Here is a 22,918-nt window from a genome sequence, read left to right as displayed (position 1 = left end):
CTTACCCCAAATTCCTCTCCTCTGCTCCCTTACCTGCTTTCCATCCACAGACTTACACCCTGATTTCACTGAATGTGGCCTCAATCCAGTGTTGATTGATGGAGAGGTCACATCCGGTCTAGGCAAACTCCCTCAGTAGTGTCTGAAAGGAACGGGTCAATATTGCAGGATAGCCTGTGGTATTATGGTGCTGTTGACTGATTAAACCATTTGTCGTCTTCATCTCTCCTCTAAATAATACAGAACCTTTAGGATCAATGCATTGGTGCCACTGAGAGATCAATAACTTAATAGGTGTTTTTCGCTTTACTTTTCAACGCTCTGAATATTGGCCCACCTAATGTATAATTTACATGTTCAGTAGCAGCAGTACGTTCCACTTCCCTGAGGTGAGAGTGAGTGAGAGAGACTCGGTACATCACATTCATTAGTAGGTGCCTTTTAGCAGGATGGGCTCAGCAGGTCTGGATCTGGCCTCATTTTGGCACGAACAGGGTAACTGAGAGTGCAGAGCAATGGCCTGCACAGCTGCTCTGAGCCAGGCCAATATCTTCAAGCGCCAGTCAGACCCTCATCAAAAAGTCCTTAGCTACCGCCCAGGATTCCTCTACCTGGAGTGAGCATCAAAGCCTCCACCACATAAATTGCCCACTGTTATTTGCCAATGATTCCCATGTTGAAATGCCATCAAAGGTGTGTGGGAAGGGTGAGAAGAGCCAATGGGGGCTGATGTGTTTTAGTTAGGGGAGTGGAAGACCGGGTCAACACATCCTTAGCAATTCAGTTAGTTGCAGAGACGGAGACAGACCTGGTCAAATAAGGGCACAATGGTATGCACTGCTGCTACATGTCATACAGTTAGTTACTATGGCTGTACGTGTCATACTGTTAGTTACTATGGCTGTACGTGTCATACTGTTAGTTACTACGGCTGTACGTGCCATACTGTTAGTTACTATGGCTGTACGTGCCATACAGTTAGTTGCTATGGCTGTACGTGCCATACAGTTAGTTGCTATGGCTGTACGTGCCATACTGTTAGTTGCTATGGCTGTACGTGCCATACTGTTAGTTGCTATGGCTGTACGTGCCATACTGTTAGTTGCTATGGCTGTACGTGCCATACTGTTAGTTGCTATGGCTGTACGTGTCATACAGTTAGTTGCTATGGCTGTACGTGCCATACAGTTAGTTGCTATGGCTGTACGGGCCATACAGTTAGTTGCTATGGCTGTACGTGCCTTTGTCTAGAAACTAGAACATAGCAGTGTTGTAGCTTGAAATATATATAGAGCTATTTAATTGTAGTAAAAATCAAGGGTCTATTGAGAGCTAAGATTATGCTGGCAGGCGTGATGTAGAGTGAAATAGCTTTGCACCACAGAGGAAGAACATTCCCTCTGCAGCAGAGCCGTGATAATGCCACGGCATGTGTTAACACATGGTCTTGTGGAAGTGTGCCATCTGCTGGTGTGACTGATTGGAACAAATAGCCTTTTCAAATGACTTTAGCAGTTGTTCTTTCGCAATGTGGTGAGCTGAGGCTCCATTTATATTCTTGGGAAATGACCAGACACTGAAGCTCATACATGTGGGTAGGATATATTTGTGTATTATATACTGATGTAATCTCTAATATGTCAACTTGTGGTATTGCTGTTGAGTTGGGTAGTAACCATTTTCAGTATATTTAATTAGCATTTATTTTTCTTTCTGGAAGGAGGAAGAGGGTGAGGATGCAGACATCTCCACATCCACCTCGTTCTCCAGTCACAGACTGCCCCCTGGTGCCCACCCACAGCACTACAACAACCCCCGCTACTCTGACATGGGCTACAACGGCCTGGCACTGCATCCTGACGCCCACGAGGAGAACCCCGAGAGCATCCTGGACGACCACGTCCTGCGAGTCATGAAGACCCCCGGCTGCCAGTCCCCGGGCACCGGCCGCCACTCTCCCAAGTCCCGCTCACCCGACGGCTTCCCTGGTGGCAAGGTGCCCGGACCTGGGATGCCACCGCCCACAGGCCCGGGCAAACACCCAGCTCGGCTGGGGCCCAAAGGGGAGGCTGCCAGCCACCAATACCACCACAAACACGTGCACCACATCCACCACCCGGCCGGAGGGAAGCCCAAAGAGCAGGTGGAGGCTGACGCAGCCATGAGGGTCAATGGTAACTTCCACTGGGGGACGGAGCAGCACAACTATGGGTCCAAGTCTCGCAACTATGCTGACGGCACGGGCCCCAGCCCGATGGATCCTATGGGCTACAGGTACGCACAGAAACACACAGCCTCTTCATGTCTCTTTGAATTATGTTTTTAGTTCTTCCATGTCTCCGTTTTTTTATTTTTTTTAACACTTGCCGTTAACGTTGTTGTCCTTTTATCATACAATTTCCATAGTAGCAAAGGTAGCACGCTATCGAAGCGGCCGTTTAAGAAGGCTGAGGAGGTGCGGACCTTTGAGGTGCCCGTGCCTCCAGAGGACGTGGAGAGGAACCAGAAGATCCTCCAGTGGATGATGGAGGGAGAGGCGGTCCGCAACAAGAAGAGCCCCTACGGGTGAGTTCCAGCTTTATGGGTGACCGCTAGCTGTCTTTCCCACGTAGGGAATCGGTAACGTACAACCACAGAGATGCCACTCAATTGAATTAACTCTGATCTGTATTGTGGTGGTATGTGTATATTTGGGTCAAACAATGACAAGGATGTCTCCCAGGAGCACCACAGGGTCCAAGAAGACCCCGTCGAGCCACGAGGTGTCGCGGCCCAGCTCTGTGGAGCGTCCCGGGGCAGTGCATCCTTGGGTCAGCGCCCAGCTGCGGAACAGTGTGCAGCCCTCACACCCCTTCATCCAGGACCCCACCATGCCCCCCAACCCGGCCCCCAACCCCCTCACCCAGCTGGAGGAGGCTAGGAGGAGACTGGAGGAGGAGAAGAAGAAGACGGGGACCTTACAGACCAAACAGAGGTGAGTCGGCGTTACCTGGGGAGGAAGGGGGAGGTCTCTGTCACAGCCTGGTTCTTCATGTCATGTCTAGCCATCCCTTGTCGTGATTGTGGCAGCCATGTGACTGAATCACCAAACTCATCCTTTTGGTAATACAGGAAAAAATAGTAACGTTGTTATCGAAAAGTAATGTTTGTGCTGAAACAGCAAATGTTGGGGTGAGCTGAAGCATGACAGGGTCTCAGACTTCTAAAGAATTAAATATTTGTCACTTTTTTTCTTCTTCACTTTTCTCATTGATCAAACCCCCTTTTGAGTAGCATGATGCACTGACCAACCTTGTTTTAAATTGTCATTGCACATCTGTGCATGATCACTGGTGTGTTTATCCTGGTTGGTGTGGCCCTGTGGCTGGTCCGTGTCTAACTCCCAGGGTTGTTGGGTCCTTCAGGTATGTGATGGAAGTGATCCAGCGGGGGCGCGCTGCCGCCAGGCCCGCCCTGTTCCCACCGCTCAGCGTGGTGCCTGCCGTCTCTGACACGGAGCTCAGAGTCCGAGTACGTCCAGTCTGGTTTACCCCAGTAGCCCTTAACACCCACCCCATTGGTCACAGCAGCACCCAAACCCCCATCCCATTGATCACAGCAGCACCCCACCTCACCACCTCCTCCCATGTCTTTCACCAGCAGCATCCAGACCTGACTACTCTGTATCTGCACAGCCAAACAGAGGCCTGTCTGTATGACTAGACTCCATAGACATTAATTGAGGCATATATGTTTGATTACTGGCATTAATACTTGTATCCCCATAATCTAGTTGTAGTTTCCTGTACAATAACATCTGTGTGTAGTTTAGTTTTTTGTCAATTATAAATTCATATTTGATCTGATTATTTGCTTATGTATGGGTGGGGATTAGAATAATCAGTCTCACCTCTTCAGCCATTTCTTAGTCAGACAGTAATCCATAGCTGCAGGGTCAGGGCTAAGACGGTGGATGGCAGTGAGAATGGTCATACCTCTAGCTTCACACTGGTAAGCAGAGGGGATGAGAGGGATTAGAATGATATTAAGTGGAGAGAGATGGGGAAGATGGGACAGGGAGGGAGGTAGCAGGAGGCAGCAGCTAGGGAGAGGTGTACTGTAAGCTGCGTGGGGCGAGAACGCAGAGCTTTGATGGTTCTCTGTGTGAAGCTGCACTCTGTTTGATGTCCCGTGGCTTCTTCCTCCGATGGACAGTTTAGTGATGTAGGGGGACAGGATAGCTGCAGTAAGGAGCAGATGAAAGCCTGGCTATCCTGGCATAGCCCCTGGGCCTCCACCACCTCACCCTATCACTGGGCCTCCACCACCTCACCCCACACCATCAAACCCAACAACAGGCCCGGGGGCATGCAGTTGGAACACTTCTTACTGTAGTAGCCTGCTCCCTGCTGGTAGCATTTGGGCATAACATGTCTTCATCACAGTCCCATTTAAACTCTGAGCATTTCCTTGCTGGAACAACATTACCTCCAAGAACTCTGATTTGATAAATGAATACTTTCCCCGGACAAGGTCCTTAGGGCAATATTACCTGTACCAGGAGTGCTCAGTTTGATAGCATTTTAGAGGAAATCAATGCTGTAAAGTCACACATTGTGGATCATAAAGTATTCAAATCATGAAACGGATTCTTTGAATTTGTTTGTCAAACATATTTTGCATTTATTGGTTCTCCTTTTTGGCAGACCTCTGGAAATCAAACTAAGGGCCCCACTAGGGGTCCCCGGCCCCCTGGTTGTTTAGGTGGTGAAGCATAATCAGTCTGCATTGCAACTCTGGTGGCGGTCACAGCCAAAACATGAATAAGTTGTAAAGAGGGAGTATGAGTGACTTGAAATCTTGTTTTCTTACATCAGATTCTGACTGAGAGGAAATTATACCTCGATATACCCCCCCCCCCACCACTCTTCTGCTGAGGTCTTTGAAACATCTCATTCGAAAGATGAAAGGAAGCCTTGACTTGACACATTTAATGAACCTCTTGCTTGTTTGTTTGCAGACATAAAGTGACGAAGAAGCCCGCGTGTGAGAACATTACGGTGGCCTACTACTTCTGTGGGGAGCCCATCCCGTACAGGACGTCGGTCAAAGGTCGCATGGTCATGCTGGGCCAGTTCAAAGAGCTGCTGACTAAGAAAGGAAGCTACAGGTGAGGTCACTACTCTACCTGGTGAGGCACAGGAAACTAGATTTACAGGACGATGTTATGTAACAGTTTAGCCTATTAAACTCTGAAGTCCTTGAAATTGATATCACATTTTTGTTGTGTTTATGGTAATGTGGAAAATGATGAACCACATTCCAAAGTCAATTTTTCGTCTTATGTAAATTTGGTGCATAATAAATAAAGCTTTTTCAATGCACTTGAACTAACAACCAACTGTTCTCTATCCAACCGACTCTAGGTATTTCTTCAAGAAGGTAAGCAATGACTTTGGGGTGGTGTTCGAAGAGGTACGCGAAGATGATGCCATCCTGCCCATCTTTGAGGAGAAGATCATTGGGAAAGTGGAAAAGATTGATTGACATGGAGGTGGAGAGGAAGGAGATGTTCACAAAGTCGGCCTGCGACGGAGCTATCGATGGATGAGCTGTTCACTTGAGAGAGACGGAGAGAAAGTGTTTGATTAGAGGGAGGATTGGCAGTGGAGAAAAGGTACTGAGTAAGTCGCTACAGGAGGGAATGGATGAGAGGAGGAGAAAATGAGAAGAGTGCATAGTGGTCAATGTGGGAGACACTCATGACTCCAAGGCTTTCATATCTGCTCAGTGCCACTGCATTGTGCAGACAGAGTAGGAGAGCATTGGACTAAAAAAGCAGACATTTTCCCCTTCAGTGTCTTTCTGAGTGTAATGTAATGTAGCATTGTACAATTTGACTAGAAGAAAAATGCTATGAATCTGCTTACTAAAGCAGCATATTATTTTTGATATGACGTATCAGAAGGTATCCTTTCTAATGTAACCAAGCGTGTCATTTTTATGTGTTGGTACCAGATGTGTACAGATTGTCTGTTTTAAAACATAACGATAAAGTTTTATATTATCTATTTAAATATTTGAAAAAGCGGTTGTTTTAATCCTATTAAAGCAGTGGCGCTGTTCCAATTCGACGAGATCCAAGTGTTTTGACAGGGCTGTTTTTCAAGTGTTGTAGGAACTATTATACAGCCCCATGTTCTACCAAGTGCTTTTTACAGGAACACTCAACCTTGCCAGTCCTCTAAAGGTAAGTGGCATTGAGTTGTCATGCTGCACTTATCATTGTATTATGCATTAGTGTCAATGGAGCAAAATGAAAAAGGAATGCCTTCTTGAGGTTGCCCTTAACTGATTCTGCCTTCATGTTTTATGTTTTTCAATTAGGAAGGGACTCCCCAGCAGTAGCTCGATCTGTGTACAATGTACTGTACTCTGAGGTCTCTAAACTTTCCCCATAGTGTACGTGTGTATGCACATTAAATACATTATTATACCCATACCTGCAGACATCTGCCAACTTAAATTGATCCCCGCTATGCTCGGTAACTTTTAGATTTTGCTACAGTTAATTGCTACAATTCTTAATTGTAGCAGATCAGCGCAGAAAATAGCATCTTTGATCAGAGATAATCACAACCAGTTGTGTACATGCTACTGACAGTTCAGATCCAGATTCTCTTTACAGTCTAGAGCTTTTGTAGGCATTTAAGACCAGAGTCCATAGTAGAAGTCTCCAGAAGGTTCATACACGGGTGTCTGTGTAGAGAAAGGGTCTGTGTGCGGAAGTTTGTCACAAATTAACTACCGCGTTCAATAGAGCGTTGATCATCTAATGTGTGTTCACATGCATTCAGAAAGGCTCCTGACCCCATGGTTTCACTCTGGACAATGAAAGGACATAGTATATGTTTACCTAGTTAATATATCACAAATACAGCTGAATAATGACTTGTAGCCTTTCATAGCGCTATAGAGCTACATTTGGTGCCTGGCAGAAATTCTCTCTAGAAATAACTTTAGTATGAAATGATCTACTTTTTTGATAGGTCACAATACACCAAAGAGAACAGTAGAAGTTCATATGTTTGTCATCCCCTTTTCTTGTCTTTATTTACCCTCATTCACATGGGTACTGTTTGATTATTCTCCAAATCCCTGTGTTGAAGTGAAATTCTCTTGTACAATGTTCAAGGGCAGGGCTCTCCGACCCTGTCCCTGGAGAGCTACCTTCCATGTAGGTTTCCGCTCCAACCCTGTTCCTGGAGAGCTACCCTCCATGTACGTTTCTGCTCCAACCCTGTTCCTGGAGAGCTACCCTCCATGTAGGTTTCCGCTCCAACCCCAGCTGTAACTAACCTGATTCAGCTCATCAATCAGCTAATTACTACAATCAGTTGCACTAGATGAGGGTTGGAGGGAACCTGCAGGACGGTAGCTGTCCAGGAACAGGGTTGGAGAGCCCTGTTCTAGGGCGTTGTGCCGGGGTCAGTGCAAGGTGGAATGTGCTAACCGTTGTGATTAGGATGGTAAGGACCTTTTTCATCAGAGTGCTGTATTGCTGAGTGTTGTTCTGTATCAACACCACATATAAGAGGATGATCTCCTTTTCTGAGATGCTGTTTTTGTATTTATTTAGATGGATATTTTTAAAGAATCTGTATGAAGTTAACATATGTAGTGGACAACCCTCTATTGCGCCTGTTTAAAGATTTGAATAACCGTATTTTATGTTTTTATACTGAGAGGTATTTACTCCATGATCTTTGACAATATTGGTACTCAGCCATCATCTGTCACACTACAATGTAGAATTTGGCTCTCTGTTATAATTATCATTAGATTATTAGATGTTCACTGTCTGTATGTATTACCAATGGAAGGCAGTGATTCTTACTGTGAAAGCCCCAAAGTGAACTTCCCCCACTTATGGTCAACGAAATGTACATAACAACCATCACAGAGTGCCTTTTATTGCCATCCTCTCATGTCATCCGCTATGTGATTGTCAAGTATTACCAGGGCCTTGCTTTATATTTTTATTTAGCGTCTTACAAACAATGTTCTGTTGAAGTGTTTCCTATGTCACATCTCACTTTGGATAAAACTTTTCTATGTAAATATGTAAAAAATTGTACATGTCATCAACCAGCAATTCACTTAGGAGATATTCAATACCCTGGACCTGTTTTCTTTGTGCTGAGTTGTGCGGTTATCATTTAAAGGTACTTGGAACAATAAATACATGTAATAAACCTGAACATCTGCATTACTTGTAGTCATTAAAATGTCTTAATTGTTTATTACTGATTTTTAAACTATCGACTAACAACACTTTATGAAATACTTAATGTCCAATTAAAGTATACTTTACTTTAATGTGTCACCCACAAAGTAGATTTTTTTTAATGAAAAATCTGCAGTGTTTTACTGGCACAGCTTCAGCTGAAGATGGCAGTCTTGATCCGCTGACATTGTGAGCATTGCTTGAAGTGGGCTGGTTCTCACCCGTACAGGTACCTACACCTCAAGTGTTCTACTGCTTAACTACTGGGAACCTCTTATAGAATATTGGCTCTAGAATATGACACCTAAATATCCAAAATTAGTACTGTAACCTATTGCAGTCCATGTCAAGCGGAGTGAGGGAAACATTTCCTTGTTCAAATAATTTTTATTGAACACATACACAAGAATGGTGTATAGTTATAAAAGACAAGTTTACAGTTCTTATCTAAACATAAGAGAACAGACATTAACCAAAAGACCCAGAGTTCTGGGCACAAAACAAATATTACAAAACAAGACATACAAAACAAGGACAGGTAGAAAAAAAAAAGACAAAGGGGAAAAATTAAAAAAATAATTAAAAAAAAAAAAAAGGGTTGATGTAGCCACCCCACTTTATCCCCCCTTATTCCACCCTATTCCCCTCCCAACTGCTCGGGTGGCGGGGCCAGCACACGCTGCCCAAAGGTAGATTACCGTATGACAATTGAGAGTGCGTTAAGTGCAAATTCACAGCGCCGCCTGGTCCAAGTAAGAGAGGAAAGGCTGCCAGATTTGATCAAATGTTGATAATTTATTGTTCAAAATATATCAAATTTTTTCTAAGTGTACAGTGTTTGCCAATTCGCTGAGCCATAATTTGGTAGAGGGCGCTTCCCTCTTTTTCCAAAACAACAAGATTAATTTTTTTGCCGAAATGAGACTGTAAGAGATGAGTTGTTTTTGGGAGTTGGTTAATCCGTTTAGGGAATCGGACACTCCCAGGATTATCAGAAGTGGGTCTGGGTCTATTGAAGTCTCCAGAACTTCAGAGAGGACCCCAAAAATTCCACACCAATACCCATACAAGTTAGAGCATAGGGCAAAGCAGTGGAGTAGTGTACCCTGCTCAGCCTGACATTTATCACACATAGGGGATGTACCAGGAAATATCCTATGCAGTTTGGTTTTGGAATAGTGTAATCTGTGTAATACCTTGAATTGTATGAGACGATGTCTGGAGTTAATGGAGCAGGTGTGGATATACACCAAGCTATCTTCCCAGTCTGCCACCGAAATGTCAGTCCCTAGTTCTTCCTCCCATTTTGCCTTAATGGCATCAGTAGAGGGAGCGCTAACAGATTGAAAAGCATCATATATACGAGATATCAGTTTGTCTGAGGTGGGGCATATTTTTATGCATCCGTCAAACGTGGAAGGTTTAGCATTCCCAAATGTTGGGAGGTGTTTTCTAACATAGTCTCTAATCTGTAGGTATCTGAAAAAGTTACTTCTGGGAATATTATAAGTTTCCCTCAGCGATTCAAAGGAAGCAAAGGTTCCCCCTATATATAAATCCCCTATGGTACGTATCCCCAACTCTCCCCACTGCTCAAAGGTGTTATCAAGGTTAGAGGGGGCAAAGGAGGGATTCCTGGCAACAGGAAGCATGAATGATATTGGTCTAAGATCAAAGTGCACTTTAATTTGCTTCCAGATTCAGATTGTGCTATGTATAATAGGATTGTTACGGTAAAGTGACATCTCCAGATTGACAGGTGACAAAATCACAGCGCCAATAGAGAAGGGGTGGCACTCCTCTCGCTCCATACTAAGCCAGCTGGATGACGGAGGTGCGTCATCCAGCAAAAACGTAACAGCGCGGAGGTTGGCGGCCCAGTAGTAAAATATAAAGTTTGGGAGAGACAATCCTCCTTCCATCTTGGATTTACAGAGGTGTTTTTTACCTATCCTGTGTGTTTTATAATCCCAGATGAAAGGATTGATAATAGAGTCCAGTTGTTTATGAAAGGATTTAGGTATGAATATTGGGATGTTCTGGTATAGGTAGAGCAGTTGTGGGAGGAAGACCATTTTAATGGCATTAATTCTTCAGAGCAGAGAAATTGGGAGAGTTCTCCAAAATGGTATGTTTGCCTTAAGTTTTTGCATCAGAGAGGGGAAATTCTCTTTAAATAGTAAGGAGTATTGTTTGGTAACTACAATTCCAAGGTAGGTAAATTTATCTGAAGATAGCTTAACTGGAAGATGTTCTAGCCAGGAGGTGTTTTGCAACCGAATGGGCATTAATTCACTCTTGTTCCAATTTATTCTGTATCCCGAGAAGGTACCAAACAAATTAATCACCTCCAGAATAGCTGGAATACTATCTTGGGGTTCTGTTACATAGAGGAGAATGTCATCTGCGTATAGGGAAATCTTATTTAGAGTATGTTTAGTATTATAGCCGTGTATTGCTGCATGAGATCTGATCGCTTGAGCGAGAGGTTCAATAATTAGGGCGAAGAGCATAGGCGACAGCGCACAACCCTGCCTTGTCCCTCTGTGAAGGTTAAATCGGGGCGACAATGATTGGTTAGTGAGTATTCCGGGAAACATTTCCTAGTCTAAGGGGTAGATTCTCAAACGTGGCTGAGATGACAGCAGTTACAGACAAATTCTTTGATAATGGTTCTGGTGGTGAACTTTGGAGAGTGTGGGTGTTGTCTGAACAACGGTTCAGGCTTCCAGATTGAGGTGATTTAATTAGAACATTGCTACAGAATCAAATCTTGAGAATCAGAATCAAACTCTTGATTGACTCTTGTTGTGGATTGTATTAGAACAGCTTTGCTTTTTGTTCATGAGTTTGAATCAAGTTTGTATTTCTAGTCTAATTACAAAGGAAGATGTTGCAGTTCACTCTTGTCAGTTAAAAATCCTTAATAGTCTATTGACACACCCGTGAGTCAATCTAAGTAACATAATAAAAAAATCCCCATCAAAATCCGTCATATGAAGCTAGGGATAACAGTCTGCATGGGCTGAATCTCAATCCGCTGATTCCGCATGTGTCTGCCTTCCGCATCTGCGGTGGAAGGTAGCCGAGCTACAGCGGTATTTGTCAGAACATGAGACATCCCGAAAATCGGTCTTCTCACGGAAACTTCTGTAGCATCCGCACGGTTCGGCCTAGAAACTATGACCCCCACAAGTGTCACAGGACTAGTCCGAAGGTAACCTATACAAATGAATGGAAGTAGATTTGTGCCACTAACATATTGGGTTAATTATGTGAGAAGAAAAAAAATCCAGAGCTTTCTTATATCTCCTAGATATAGGACAGACACTTTAAAGCCTTATTCCTTATGACAGAAAAAAAATCTGTCTTTTTTGCCATTTATGATTGTGTCATTCAATGCATTTGCATGGGCTGTAGTATATATATTTTTGGGGGATACCTAAATTCCAAATCAAATAGCTAAATGATCTATGATATGACCATCTTAAAACAATTGCATATGTTAGCTTTGTGCCCCAACGACGTTTAGAGGTTAACCTGGCCCATTACTGGCTACATCAGAAATAGCTGCATATACAGACACAAGTCAGACGTGAGTGGTTACATTTAATGAATGATAGACTTGATTGATTCACTTTGATGTAGAATTACGAAGGGATAATGTTGTGATAAGAGTCAGATTCAAGTATTTGTAAGATGGTTTATATGTGAATAAATGTTATTAAGATAAGATGGCTTGTGGAAATACTGGACTTTTGTATAAAGCGGAAGCAACGTTACATTTAAAACAAGTGTTCTCAGAAGGTTTCTAATATCAAAACTGATAAGTACATTTGAAGGACGTTCTCCATTAACCTTCAATGGCACTCTCTTCAAGTCTCTGCCATGTGGGTGATTATGCATCAAGCAATCTCCATATAAAGAGCTCTGTATATATCTGCACAATAGCTACTGTTACTGCTCAGAAATATCTTCCTTTGTCTTCCAATCCCTAGTTTGCGGCTTGTCCTAGTCCCAGACAAGTGTTAAAAACAATGCTGCTAGCACACTGTTGGTTAATTGTCTTCTCGCTCACTTCTTTCCAATCCAATAGCAGTACCATGAGGCCCCTGTTGTTTCAACCCAACAGGGCCCCAGCTCATATTGACTTGTAATTAATTCTGGAACACAATGTTGGGCTCCGTTTAGAAAAGCAAGCAGCTTAATTGAAAAAGTAAGATCATTAGAGTGTTCTCCAGCAGTGCCTAAAACTAGCCAGACCAAATCAAAAGAAATAGCCCTTCATTAGTGGGTGCCACAGCTCCAAGATATATATAAATATAATATACAGTTGAAGTCGGAAGTTTACATACACCTTAGCCAAACACATTTAAACTCAGTATTTCACAATTCCTGACATTTAATCCGAGTAAAAATTCCCTGTCTTAGGTCAGTTAGGATCACCACTTTATTTTAAGAATGTGAAATGTCAGAATAATAGTAGAGAGAATGATTTATTTCAGCTTTTATGTCTTTCATCACATTCCCAGTTGATCAGAAGTTTACATACACTCAATTAGTATTTGGTAGCATTGCCTTTAAATTGTTTAACTTGGGTCAAACATTTCGGGTAGGCTTCCACAAGCTTCCCACAATAAGTTGGGTGAATTTTGGCCCATTCCTCCTGACAGAGCTGGTGTAACTGAGTCAGGTTGCTCGCACACCCTTTTTCAGTTCTGCCCACAAAATTTCTATAGGTTTGAGGTCAGGGCTTTGTGATGGCCACTCCAATACCTTGACTTTGTTGTCCTTAAGCCATTTTGCCACAACTTTTAAAGTATGCTTGGGGTCAATGTCCATTTGGAAGACCCATTTGTGACCAAGTTTCACTTCCTGACTGATGTCTTGAGATGTTGCTTCAATATATCCACATAATTTTCCTTCCTCGTGATGCCATCTATTTTGTGAAGTGCACTAGTCCCTCCTGCAGCAAAGCACCCCCACAACATGATGCTGCCACCCCCGTGCTTCACGGTTGGGATGGTGTTCTTCGGCTTGCAAGCCTCCCCCTTTTTCCTCCAAACATAACGATGGTCATTATGGCCAAACAGTCCTATTTTTGTTTCATCAGACCAGAGGACATTTCTCCAAAGAGTACGACCTTTGTCCCCATGTGCAGTAGCAAACCATAGTCTGGCTTTTTTTGTGGCGGTTTTTGAGCAGTGGCTTCTTCCTTGCTGAGCGGCCTTTCAGGTTATGTCTCTATAGGACTTATTTTACTGTGGATATAGATACTTTTTTACCTGTTTCCTCCAGCATCTTCACAATGTCCTTTGCTGTTGTTCTGAGATTGATTTGCACTTTTCGCACTAAAGTACGTTCATCTCTAGGAGAAAGAACGCGTCTCCTTCCTGAGCGGTATGACGGCTGCGTGGTCCCATGTTGTTTATACTTGCGTACTATTGTTTGTACAGATGAACGTGGTACCTTCAGGCGTTTGGAAATTGCTCCCAAGGATGAGCCAGACTTGTGGTCTTGGCTGATTTCTTTTGATTTTCCCATGATGTCAAGCAAAGATCAAATCTAATTTATTTGTCACATACACATGGTTAGCAGGTGTTAATGCAAGTGTCGCGAAATTCTTGTGCATCTAGTTCCGACCATGCAGTAATATCTAACAAGTAATATAACCTAACAATTTCACAACAACAACCTTATACACACAAGTGTAAAGGAATGAATACGAATATGTACATAAAAATATATAAATGAGTGATGGCCAAACGGCATAGGCAAGATGCAGTAGATGGTGTAGAGTACACAATGTAGGGTATGAGAACATTATATAAAGTGGCATTGTTTAAAGTGGCTAGTGATACATTTAATTACATCAGATGGCAAGATGCAGTAGATGGTATAGCATACAGTATATACATAAGAGATGAGTAATGTAGGGTAAATAAACATTATATAATATAAAGTGGCTAGTGATAAATTGATTACATCAATTTTTCCATTATTAAAGTGGGTGGAGTTGAGTCAGTATGTTGGCAGCAGCCACTCAATGTTAGTGATGGCTATTTAACAGTCTGATGGCCTTGAGATAGAAGCTGTTTTTCAGTCTCTCGGTCCCCGCTTTGATGCACCTGTACTGACCTCGCCTTCTGGATGATAGCGGGGTGAACAGGCAGTGGCTCGGGTGGTTGTTGTCCTTGATGATCTTTTTGGCCTTCCTGTGACATCGGGTGGTGTAGGTGTCCTGGAGGGCAGGTAGTTTGCACCCGGTGATGCGTTGTGCAGACCTCACTACCCTCTGGAGAGCCTTCCGGTTATGGGCGGAGCAGCTGCCGTACCAGGCGGTGATACAGCCCGACAGGATGCTCTCGATTGTGCATCTGTAAAAGTTTGTGAGTGTTTTTGGTGACAAGCCGAATTTCTTCAGCCTCCTGAGGTTGAAGAGGCGCTGCTGCGCCTTCTTCACCACGCTGTCTGTGTGGGTGGACCATTTCAGTTTGTCCGTGATGTGTACGCCGAGGAACTTAAAACTCTCCACCCTCTCCACTACTGTCCCATCAATGTAGATAGGGGGCTGCTCCCTCTGCTGTTTCCTGAAGTCCACGATCATCTCCTTTGTTTTGTTGACATTGAGTGTGAGGTTATTTTCCTGACACCACACTCCGAGGGCCCTCACCTCCTCCCTGTAGGCCATCTCGTCGTTGTTGGTAATCAAGCCTACCACTGTAGTGTCGTCTGCAAACTTGATGATTGAGTTGGAGGCGTGCATGGCCACGCAGTTATGGGTGAACAGGGAGTACAGTAGAGGGCTGAGAACGCACCCTTGTGGGGACCCAGTGTTGAGGATCTGCGGGGTGGAGATGTTGTTACCTACCTTCACCACCTGGGGGCGGCTCGTCAGGAAGTCCAGGACCCAGTTGCACAGGGCGGGGTCGAGACCCAGGGTCTCGAGCTTAATGACGAGTTTGTAGTGTACTATGGTGTTAAATGCTGAGCTGTAATCGATTAACAGCATTCTTACATAGGTATTCCTCTTGTCCAGATGGGTTAGGGCAGTGTGCAGTATGATGGCGATTGCGTCGTCTGTGGACATATTGTGGCAGTAAGCAAATTGGAGTGGGTCTAGGGTGTCAGGTAGGGTGGAGGTGATATGGTCCTTGACTAGTCTCTCAAAGCACTTCATGATGGCGGAAGTGAGTGCTACAGGGCGGTAGTCATTTAGCTCAGTTACCTTAGCTTTCTTGGGAACAGGAACAATGGTGGCCCTCTTGAAGCATGTGGGGACAGCAGACTGGGATAAGGATTGATTGAATATGTCTGGAAACACACCAGCCAGCTGGTCTGTGCATGCTCTGAGGACGCGGCCGGGGATGCCGTCTAACCCTGCAGCCTTGCGAGGGTTAACACGTTTAAATGTTTTACTCACGTTGGCTACAGTGAAGGAGGCACTGAGTTTGAAGGTAGGCCTTGAAATACATCCACAGGTACACCTCCAGTTGACTCAAATTATGTCAATAAGCCTGTCAGAAGCTTCTAAAGCCATGACATCATTTTCTGGAATTTTCCAAGCTGTTTAAAGGCACAGACAACTTAGTGTATGTAAACTTCTGACCCACTGGAATTGTGATACAGTGAGTTATAAGTGAAATAATCTGTCTGTAAACAATTGTTGGAAAAATTACTTGTGTCATGCACAAAGTAGATGTCCTAACCAACTTGCCAAAACTATAGTTTGTTAACAAGAAATGATTGGAGTGGTTGAAAAATAAATCCCACTGAACCTGAGAGTCTGAAATCCCCATGATAACCAAATCTAAACACTCATATTTTATTTAATCACGATACATCCTTTAAAAGTAAATGTCAATATGGCCTCCATCAAGATACCATGGTGAAGATATGCTCTCATTTAATCAATTATTGCTTGTCGTTAGACTGTTTCAGGACTCCCATTCTGCATTCACACCGTTATACAGTCGCTGTTGTTGTGTGTGGGGGTGTATCCAGAGTTGAGAATCACTGGCGTCTAAAGCACACATAAAAAGCAACTGTGCACTTTACTCCCACCCAACAGAACAGTATGCCTAATTAGACTCAGTATATACATCCTGCATGGCTGAGAGGAATGCACACAGCAGCACATACAGGATGTCCCTTGTGTAGAAAATGCACAATTGCAGTACTTGTTGTTTATGACATATTCTGCTTAATGTTTGTGGGCAGCTAAATAGAACCATGCAAATTATGTAGGTAGGATAATCATCATATAGGTGTCAATAAAACTGTCAACTGTGTACGAACTGTGTTTAATGTACCATGGATATGACAAAAGAAAAATGGGTAAAGTAATGGAGAAATGTCAGTCAGGTTCTGTGCTGGTGTGAAAAACAGCATTGATGAAACCACAGTGTAAACAGGCAGACCGTGAACCCACTTCTATGTGGTCAAACCAGTCAATAACACAATGGATGTGTCAAACTAATTGCAACATGCATCTTTTCTAACTACGCCATAGTAACGACAGGTTCAGTAGAGCTATTTTCTGCTGTATATTTTCCCACTGCATGGGGTTGTGTTAATTGTTTTGATAACGTCTTAATGTGACTCAGCTCAGCCCCTTCATTTCCTACCCATTTCCGAGACTTGTAACATGAATTGTTGTATTTGTATTTATTAAGGGTCCCCATTAATACTCTTCCTGCAACATTAAGGCAGTTATATACAATTAAAAATATTACATGACACTACATGTCATAACACTTTTCACAACACATTAAGTGTGTGCCCTCAGGCCACTACTACCACATATCTACAACACAAAATCCATGTGTACGTGTGTGTAGGGTGCATGTGTTAGCATGTGTATGTGTATGCGTGTGTCTGTGCCTGTGTGTGTATCTTCACAGGCCCCGCTGTTCCATAAGGTGTATTTTTATCTTCATTTTTTTATTTATCTGACTCTACTGCATCAGTTACCTGATGTGGAAAAGAGTTTCATGTAGCCATTGCTCTATGTAGTACTGTGCACCTCCCATAGTCTGTTCTGGACTTAGGAATTGTGAAGAGACCTCTGGTGGCACATCTTGTGGGGTATACGTGGGTGTCTGAGCTGTGTGCTAGTAGTTTAAACAGACATCTCGGTGCATTCAGCATGTCAATAGGTTTTACAAAAACAAGTAGTAATGAAGTCAATCTATCCTCCACTTTGAGCCATGAGAGATTGACATGCATATTATTAATGTTAGCTCTCCGTGTACATTTAAGGGCCAGCCTTGCTGCCCTGTTCTGAGCCAATTGTAATTTTCCAATTGTAATTTTTGTGGCACCTGACCACACGACTGGACAGTAGTCCAGGTGCGACAAAACTAGGGCCTGTAGGACCTGCCTTGTTGAAAATTAATCCTAAATCAAATAGTATGAACATGTTAAGATTTTATTGTATATTCATTCGACCAGCTGCATTTAATAAGTGTTCTGCTTGTTTTCATGACTTGCTCTCAAGTCATTTTCAGAACACTCTCAGTTCAGGATACTCTGTTCAAAGTGCAGCAATCCAGCATATCACACATTTCTCATGGCTTGAGAAATGTCAAATCAATTAAAAACACCACTGGTGTCCTGGATACATCATGAAAAGGCTTTAATAAAGAAAGACATTTGTGGAAGGTCTGTGACAGTGTTTCCCAACCCTGGTCCTCGAGTACAAGCAACAGTACACAGTTTCGTTGTAGCCCTTGGAAACACTGGTCTATGAAATCAGGTCCCTCGTAATATCGGGGTTCGGATCGAGGTTGAGTCAGATATTCTTAGGGATCCATCGATTCTTGGAGAGGTCATGTAAAACATTTATAATTGTGTTATAAACCAACATATCACATCAAAAGGGCTTTAGTCACTGGATGTCATTAGTGATGGAAATGATGGCTGTGACTGATATTTCACCTCCACTATGTTTTTCATACAGTGATGGCCATCACTTTGTTTCAGACTCTTTGGTTTTCTGATCACTCCTGCAGTCATAGCTGCTGCTGTATCAGTCTGAGCTGCTGCAGGCTATTGAAGCGATACAGAATCAAGACTACTCTTTTGCTTTCATCCAGACTACAGCATCTAAACCACAGGTGTGTTTGAGTGCTCTTCAAGTGTTGTGAGTGCTAAGAATGTTGCCCTCTTCGTTCCACATTATCTTTCCCACTGATGTTGCCATATATGGATGTTTAGGGGTAATGTTTCTAATCTGACGATTATCTAATCTCATCCTGCCTCTTACACCTTTTTCTTTGTTTCATTTTTTGCTGTTCTCTTTTTGTACACATGGTATCCCTTTTCAATCTTATCATCTTCCTAAACCACTGTAGAATATTGATCAAGCTGTTATCTCTCTCTCTCGCTCTCTCTCTCTTTCTCTTTCTCTCTCTCTCTTGCTCTCTTTCTCTCTCTCACTCTGCCTCTCTCTCTTCAATCCTTGAGCAACAGTATTCCAATGCTCTCCATACTTCATTTCACCTCACCACACTTTTCTGCTTCAGAATATTGAACTTTAAGAGCTATCTTCTTTTACCCCATCTATCTCCTCTCGTTTTCATTTCTTCTTGGCCTTGGGATATTCCCGTGTGGCAGACAGAATGGCTACAACATTTTTACTCTCAAAGCTCTGGATTTCAGTCTTGCTCCTTAATGTGTAGCCAGTGGTTCTATAGATATAGAGATGCTTTGTGTTCTTATATCATAGTCTGTCTTGAATATACAGTACTTGTCATGGATCCCTCCGGAACTTTCATCACGCACACCTGTCCCCTATTCCCACTGATTAGTATTTGTATACTGTATATGTGCCCTTTGGTTTCCATGGTCTTGTCGATTATTGTTACAATGTCCGTTGGTTCGTGTGAGTACCTGTGCTGTGTGTTTTGGCTTTCGTGCCCTTGTGGATTGCGCAGATGATTACGGGTCTCGTCCCGTGTGTTAATCATCATGCGCGTGTGTTATTTATTCGAGGTACTCTTCGCTCTTTTGTTTGGGTTTCAACCCTGTGTTTTTGTTACATGTTTGTTTGAGACCAAACAATGCTCTAGAAATCATGGAGGTCAATTATACTACTCAGCCTTTATATGCTGTATACTGCATGTCGCCTTCATATGTAAATAACGGCGTTATGGTAAAGCATACTAATGCATACTTTTCAGATTTTATTTTGTGTGGATCCCCATTGAGTCCTTTCCTCGCGTTCATCAGAAATGAATAGAGATGGCTTCCAGCCTGTTATCTGCAGAATGCATTCATTCATTTTGCGTGCGTACGTGCGTGCGTGTGTGTGTGTGTGTGTGTGTTTGTGTGTGTGTGTGTGTATTTTCCTCACCATGCCGCTGCCTGAAGTTTGATTTTCACAGTGCTAGAGTTGCAGACAGAAAGCAATCAAGGGCTTTGGGATGTCACAGCCATGTCTAGGCGAAAAATGTATAGTAAAAAATGTAAAGTGGAGAATTGGGAAAAGTTAACATTATCCAAAGTTCTGCTTGTCTAACACATTGATACTTCAGCCGTAAACTGCATTCATCTGGGTTTCTTCGCAAATGTTGACGTTTACGTCTACATAAAACGTAACATCTGCTCAAAATTCTAATCTGTGGCTAGATTCTTATCAGCCTATGTGTTGTCCTCAGTATACAGTAATCCTATGCTGTTATCTTGCTCAGCGGTGAAAGGGAAAGACCACATGCAGCATACAAAATGCATAATCATTGATTTGTGGACCTGTAAGCAACTCGTACTCCCTGTGAAGGCTTCAGCCTTAGAAAATAGAGAATATACTGCTACTGACGCAACTCTTTTCAATTCTCTTTAAACAAGAATACGTTCCAATGCTCATCAAAACAGCAATGGCAGGATCATGCCGAGAAGAATCCAAAGCCTTGTACAGCATCAGAAACCAAACTTTCCTACCCTTGACCCAGCATATTTTCCTCCAAGTTATCGGGTCTGTCACGATATTCAATTCTGATCCATCAGACTTTATTTCCCATAGTTGGTTGCCATGGTGCTGTGAGGGAAGCCTAGACAGAGAGCTCTGTCAATATTGTACCTACTGCTGTTATTTTTAAGTGATTTTTGAAGAATGTTTAAAAAAAAACATTTTGGGGGGGGGGTTTGATAACCTTGAGCTACAATATCTTGTGGTAACCCATGGATTTGCAGGATTGACAATGGCAAGTCTGTTTACTTAGCTATAGCTAGCTAGCTAACATTCGCTGGCTAATCTAAATTTCAATGATGCACCAGCTGTTTGTTTCCACCTGCCCAGGTTTCTGGAAGGATGTGGACTGTGAGGGGATGGCAGAGGATCGCCTTGTAGGAGACTGTTGCTGATTACTGCTGACGTGTGGTGGTCTCTAAGGCACTTATAGCTGACGAAGCATCACCCAGGTGCGTGCTACACTTTTCCGTGGGGAATCTGTTCCGACCGCGGAGGAGGAGTAGCTGTGAACTTCAGAGACAAAGGTGACTGATGAATAGCTCCGGGCCTGCCTGTCTGAATAATCTTACTCCCTAGCTGGACCATCGACGCCACCTCAACTCAAGCTTCTCCTGTACAGAACTGCATCCTCATCCAGCAGTGGAAGACCATCTCCCTTGAATTGCCAGCTCAATTACATCTTTTTTTGTGCGTGTGACTGAGAATCTGTGCGAAAAGTGCTATTATTATAATAAAAATCCTATTCAATTACTAGAGGCGCTATGTTATAAACCCTCAAAGTTCCAGAATGGTATGAAAACGGCAGCCATTGAGGTAAGGCATAAATCCAAACCAGTCTATTTGGAATGAATTGCAGTAGAGGCATAGGTGATGCATTTCCTTCTTTTACTGATGCAGGGAAATATAAGTAAGGCATGTGCAGGGGTGTCGTTTCAGCTAAACCTAGGGTATGGCAAAGTGCAGGGGGTGGGGTTTATAAAGTTCAAGCACATTTCCTGCATTTCTACACAATTCAAAACTCTAAAATGCATTTTGGAGAACAGCAAAAACAACCATAATTTACTCCAGCCATTATCACCTTGGCTACTGTAACTTCATTCACCTCAGTCGATAGGAGACTTAACATTCTACAAACACGTCATACAGCAATTCTCTGCTATACGCACTAGCTCAGCACTGGGATCAAAAACTCTAGTTTAGTTTCATGTCAAGTCAAACAGTAGTTATCTAGCCATCTAGAGACATCTTCCAGATCTGCACTGTTTTGAGAGAAAAGTTGCGCTGTTCACTCACTGCAGAGCTGTGTCAATGCGCTGTCCATAGGCCTAAAGCCAGCTAGCCGGCCAAACAACCTTCCCATCCTGCTCTGAGTTATCCACATGGTCCAAAAAACCAGCCCGCTATTACTGCTAAATGGCATTTGCCTTTTAATCAGGATTAGAATAATTTAAGTAGCCTATTTTAAATTGTTGGTGCTGAGCTAGCGTAAGGTGACTGCCATACTCTGCGATACCCAATTGACACCCTGGGCATGAGATGTATCAGAAATTGTGTAACAGAATTATTGTCAAGCTAAAATATTGTCATATCTCACTATAAGTAGAGTTTACACCGGTTTTATACCAATTTTTGGTATAAATAGCCTCTAAAATGTACAGTTGAAGTCGAAAGTTTACAAACACCTTAGCCAAATACATTTAAACTCAGTTTGTCACGATTCCTGACATTTAATCCTAGTAAAAATTCCTTGTCTTAGGTCAGTTAGGATCACCACTTTATTTTAAGAATGTGAAATGGCAGGATAATAGTAGAGTGATTTATTTCAGCTTTTATTTCCTTCATCACATTCCCAGTGGGTCAGAAGTTTACATACACTCAATTAGTATTTGGTAGCATTGACTTTAAAACGTTTCGGGTAGCCTTCCACAAGCTTGCCACAATAAGTTGGGTGAATTTTGGCCCATTCCTCCTGACAGAGCTGGTGTAACAGAGTCAGGTTTGACGGACTCCTTGCTCGCATGAGCTTTTTCAGTTCTGCCCGCAAATTTTCTATGGGATTGAGGTTAAGGCTTTGTGATGGCCACTCCAATGGGGTCAATATCCATTTGGAAGACCCATTTGTGTCCAAGCTTTAACTTCCTGACTGATGTCTTGAGATGTTGCTCCAATCTATCCACATAATTTTCCACCCTCATGATGCCATCTATTTTGTGAAGTGCACTAGTCCCTCCTGCAGCAAAGCACCCCCACAACATGATGCTGCCACCCCCATGCTTCACGGTTGGGATGGTGTTCTTCAGCTTGCAAGCCTCCCCCTTTTTCCTCCAAACATAACGATGGTCAATATGGCCAAACAGTTCTATTTATGTTTCATCAGACCAGAGGACATTTCTCCAAAAAGTACGATCTCTGTCCCCATGCGCAGTAGCAAACCATAGTCTGGATTTTTTATGCCGGTTTTTGAGCAGTGGCTTCTTCCTTGCTGAACGGCCTTTCAGGTTATGTTGATATAGGACTCGTTTTACTGTGGCTATAGATACTTTGTACCTATTTCCTCCAGCATCTTCACAAGGTCCTTTGCTGTTGTTCTGAGATTGATTTGCACTTTTCGCACCAAAGTATGTTCATCTCTAGGAGACAGAATGCGTCTCATTCCTGAGCGGTATGACAGCTGCGTGGTC

General features: G+C 43.1%; 1 protein-coding gene across 7 annotated transcripts in view; it reads left to right on the top strand.

Moving 5' to 3' along the window:
• LOC106601114 (axin-1) overlaps positions 1 to 8,240 on the top strand; it is a 41,920-nt gene extending 33,680 nt beyond the window's left edge. For 2 of the 7 annotated variants that reach the window (XM_045715055.1, XM_045715056.1), the window contains exons 6-9: positions 1,721 to 2,274; positions 2,407 to 2,565; positions 2,723 to 2,974; positions 3,405 to 4,970. In XM_045715055.1, coding sequence (XP_045571011.1) covers positions 1,721 to 2,274; positions 2,407 to 2,565; positions 2,723 to 2,974; positions 3,405 to 3,702 — 1,263 coding nt within the window. In that variant the 3' untranslated portion in view covers positions 3,703 to 4,970. Of the gene's footprint in view, positions 1 to 1,720; positions 2,275 to 2,406; positions 2,566 to 2,722; positions 2,975 to 3,404; positions 4,973 to 4,999; positions 5,150 to 5,405 lie in introns of those variants that run through there. The other 5 variants (XM_014193046.2, XM_045715059.1, XM_045715057.1 and 2 more) reach the window with 5 other exon arrangements.
• The last annotated feature ends 14,678 nt before the right edge of the window (positions 8,241 to 22,918 follow it).

This window comes from Salmo salar, chromosome ssa03 (genome assembly GCF_905237065.1).
Source record: "Salmo salar chromosome ssa03, Ssal_v3.1, whole genome shotgun sequence".
NCBI classification, from domain to species: domain Eukaryota; kingdom Metazoa; phylum Chordata; class Actinopteri; order Salmoniformes; family Salmonidae; genus Salmo; species Salmo salar.
Note: the sequence above shows the minus strand (reverse complement) of the source record. Positions and strands in the feature narration are given on the sequence as shown.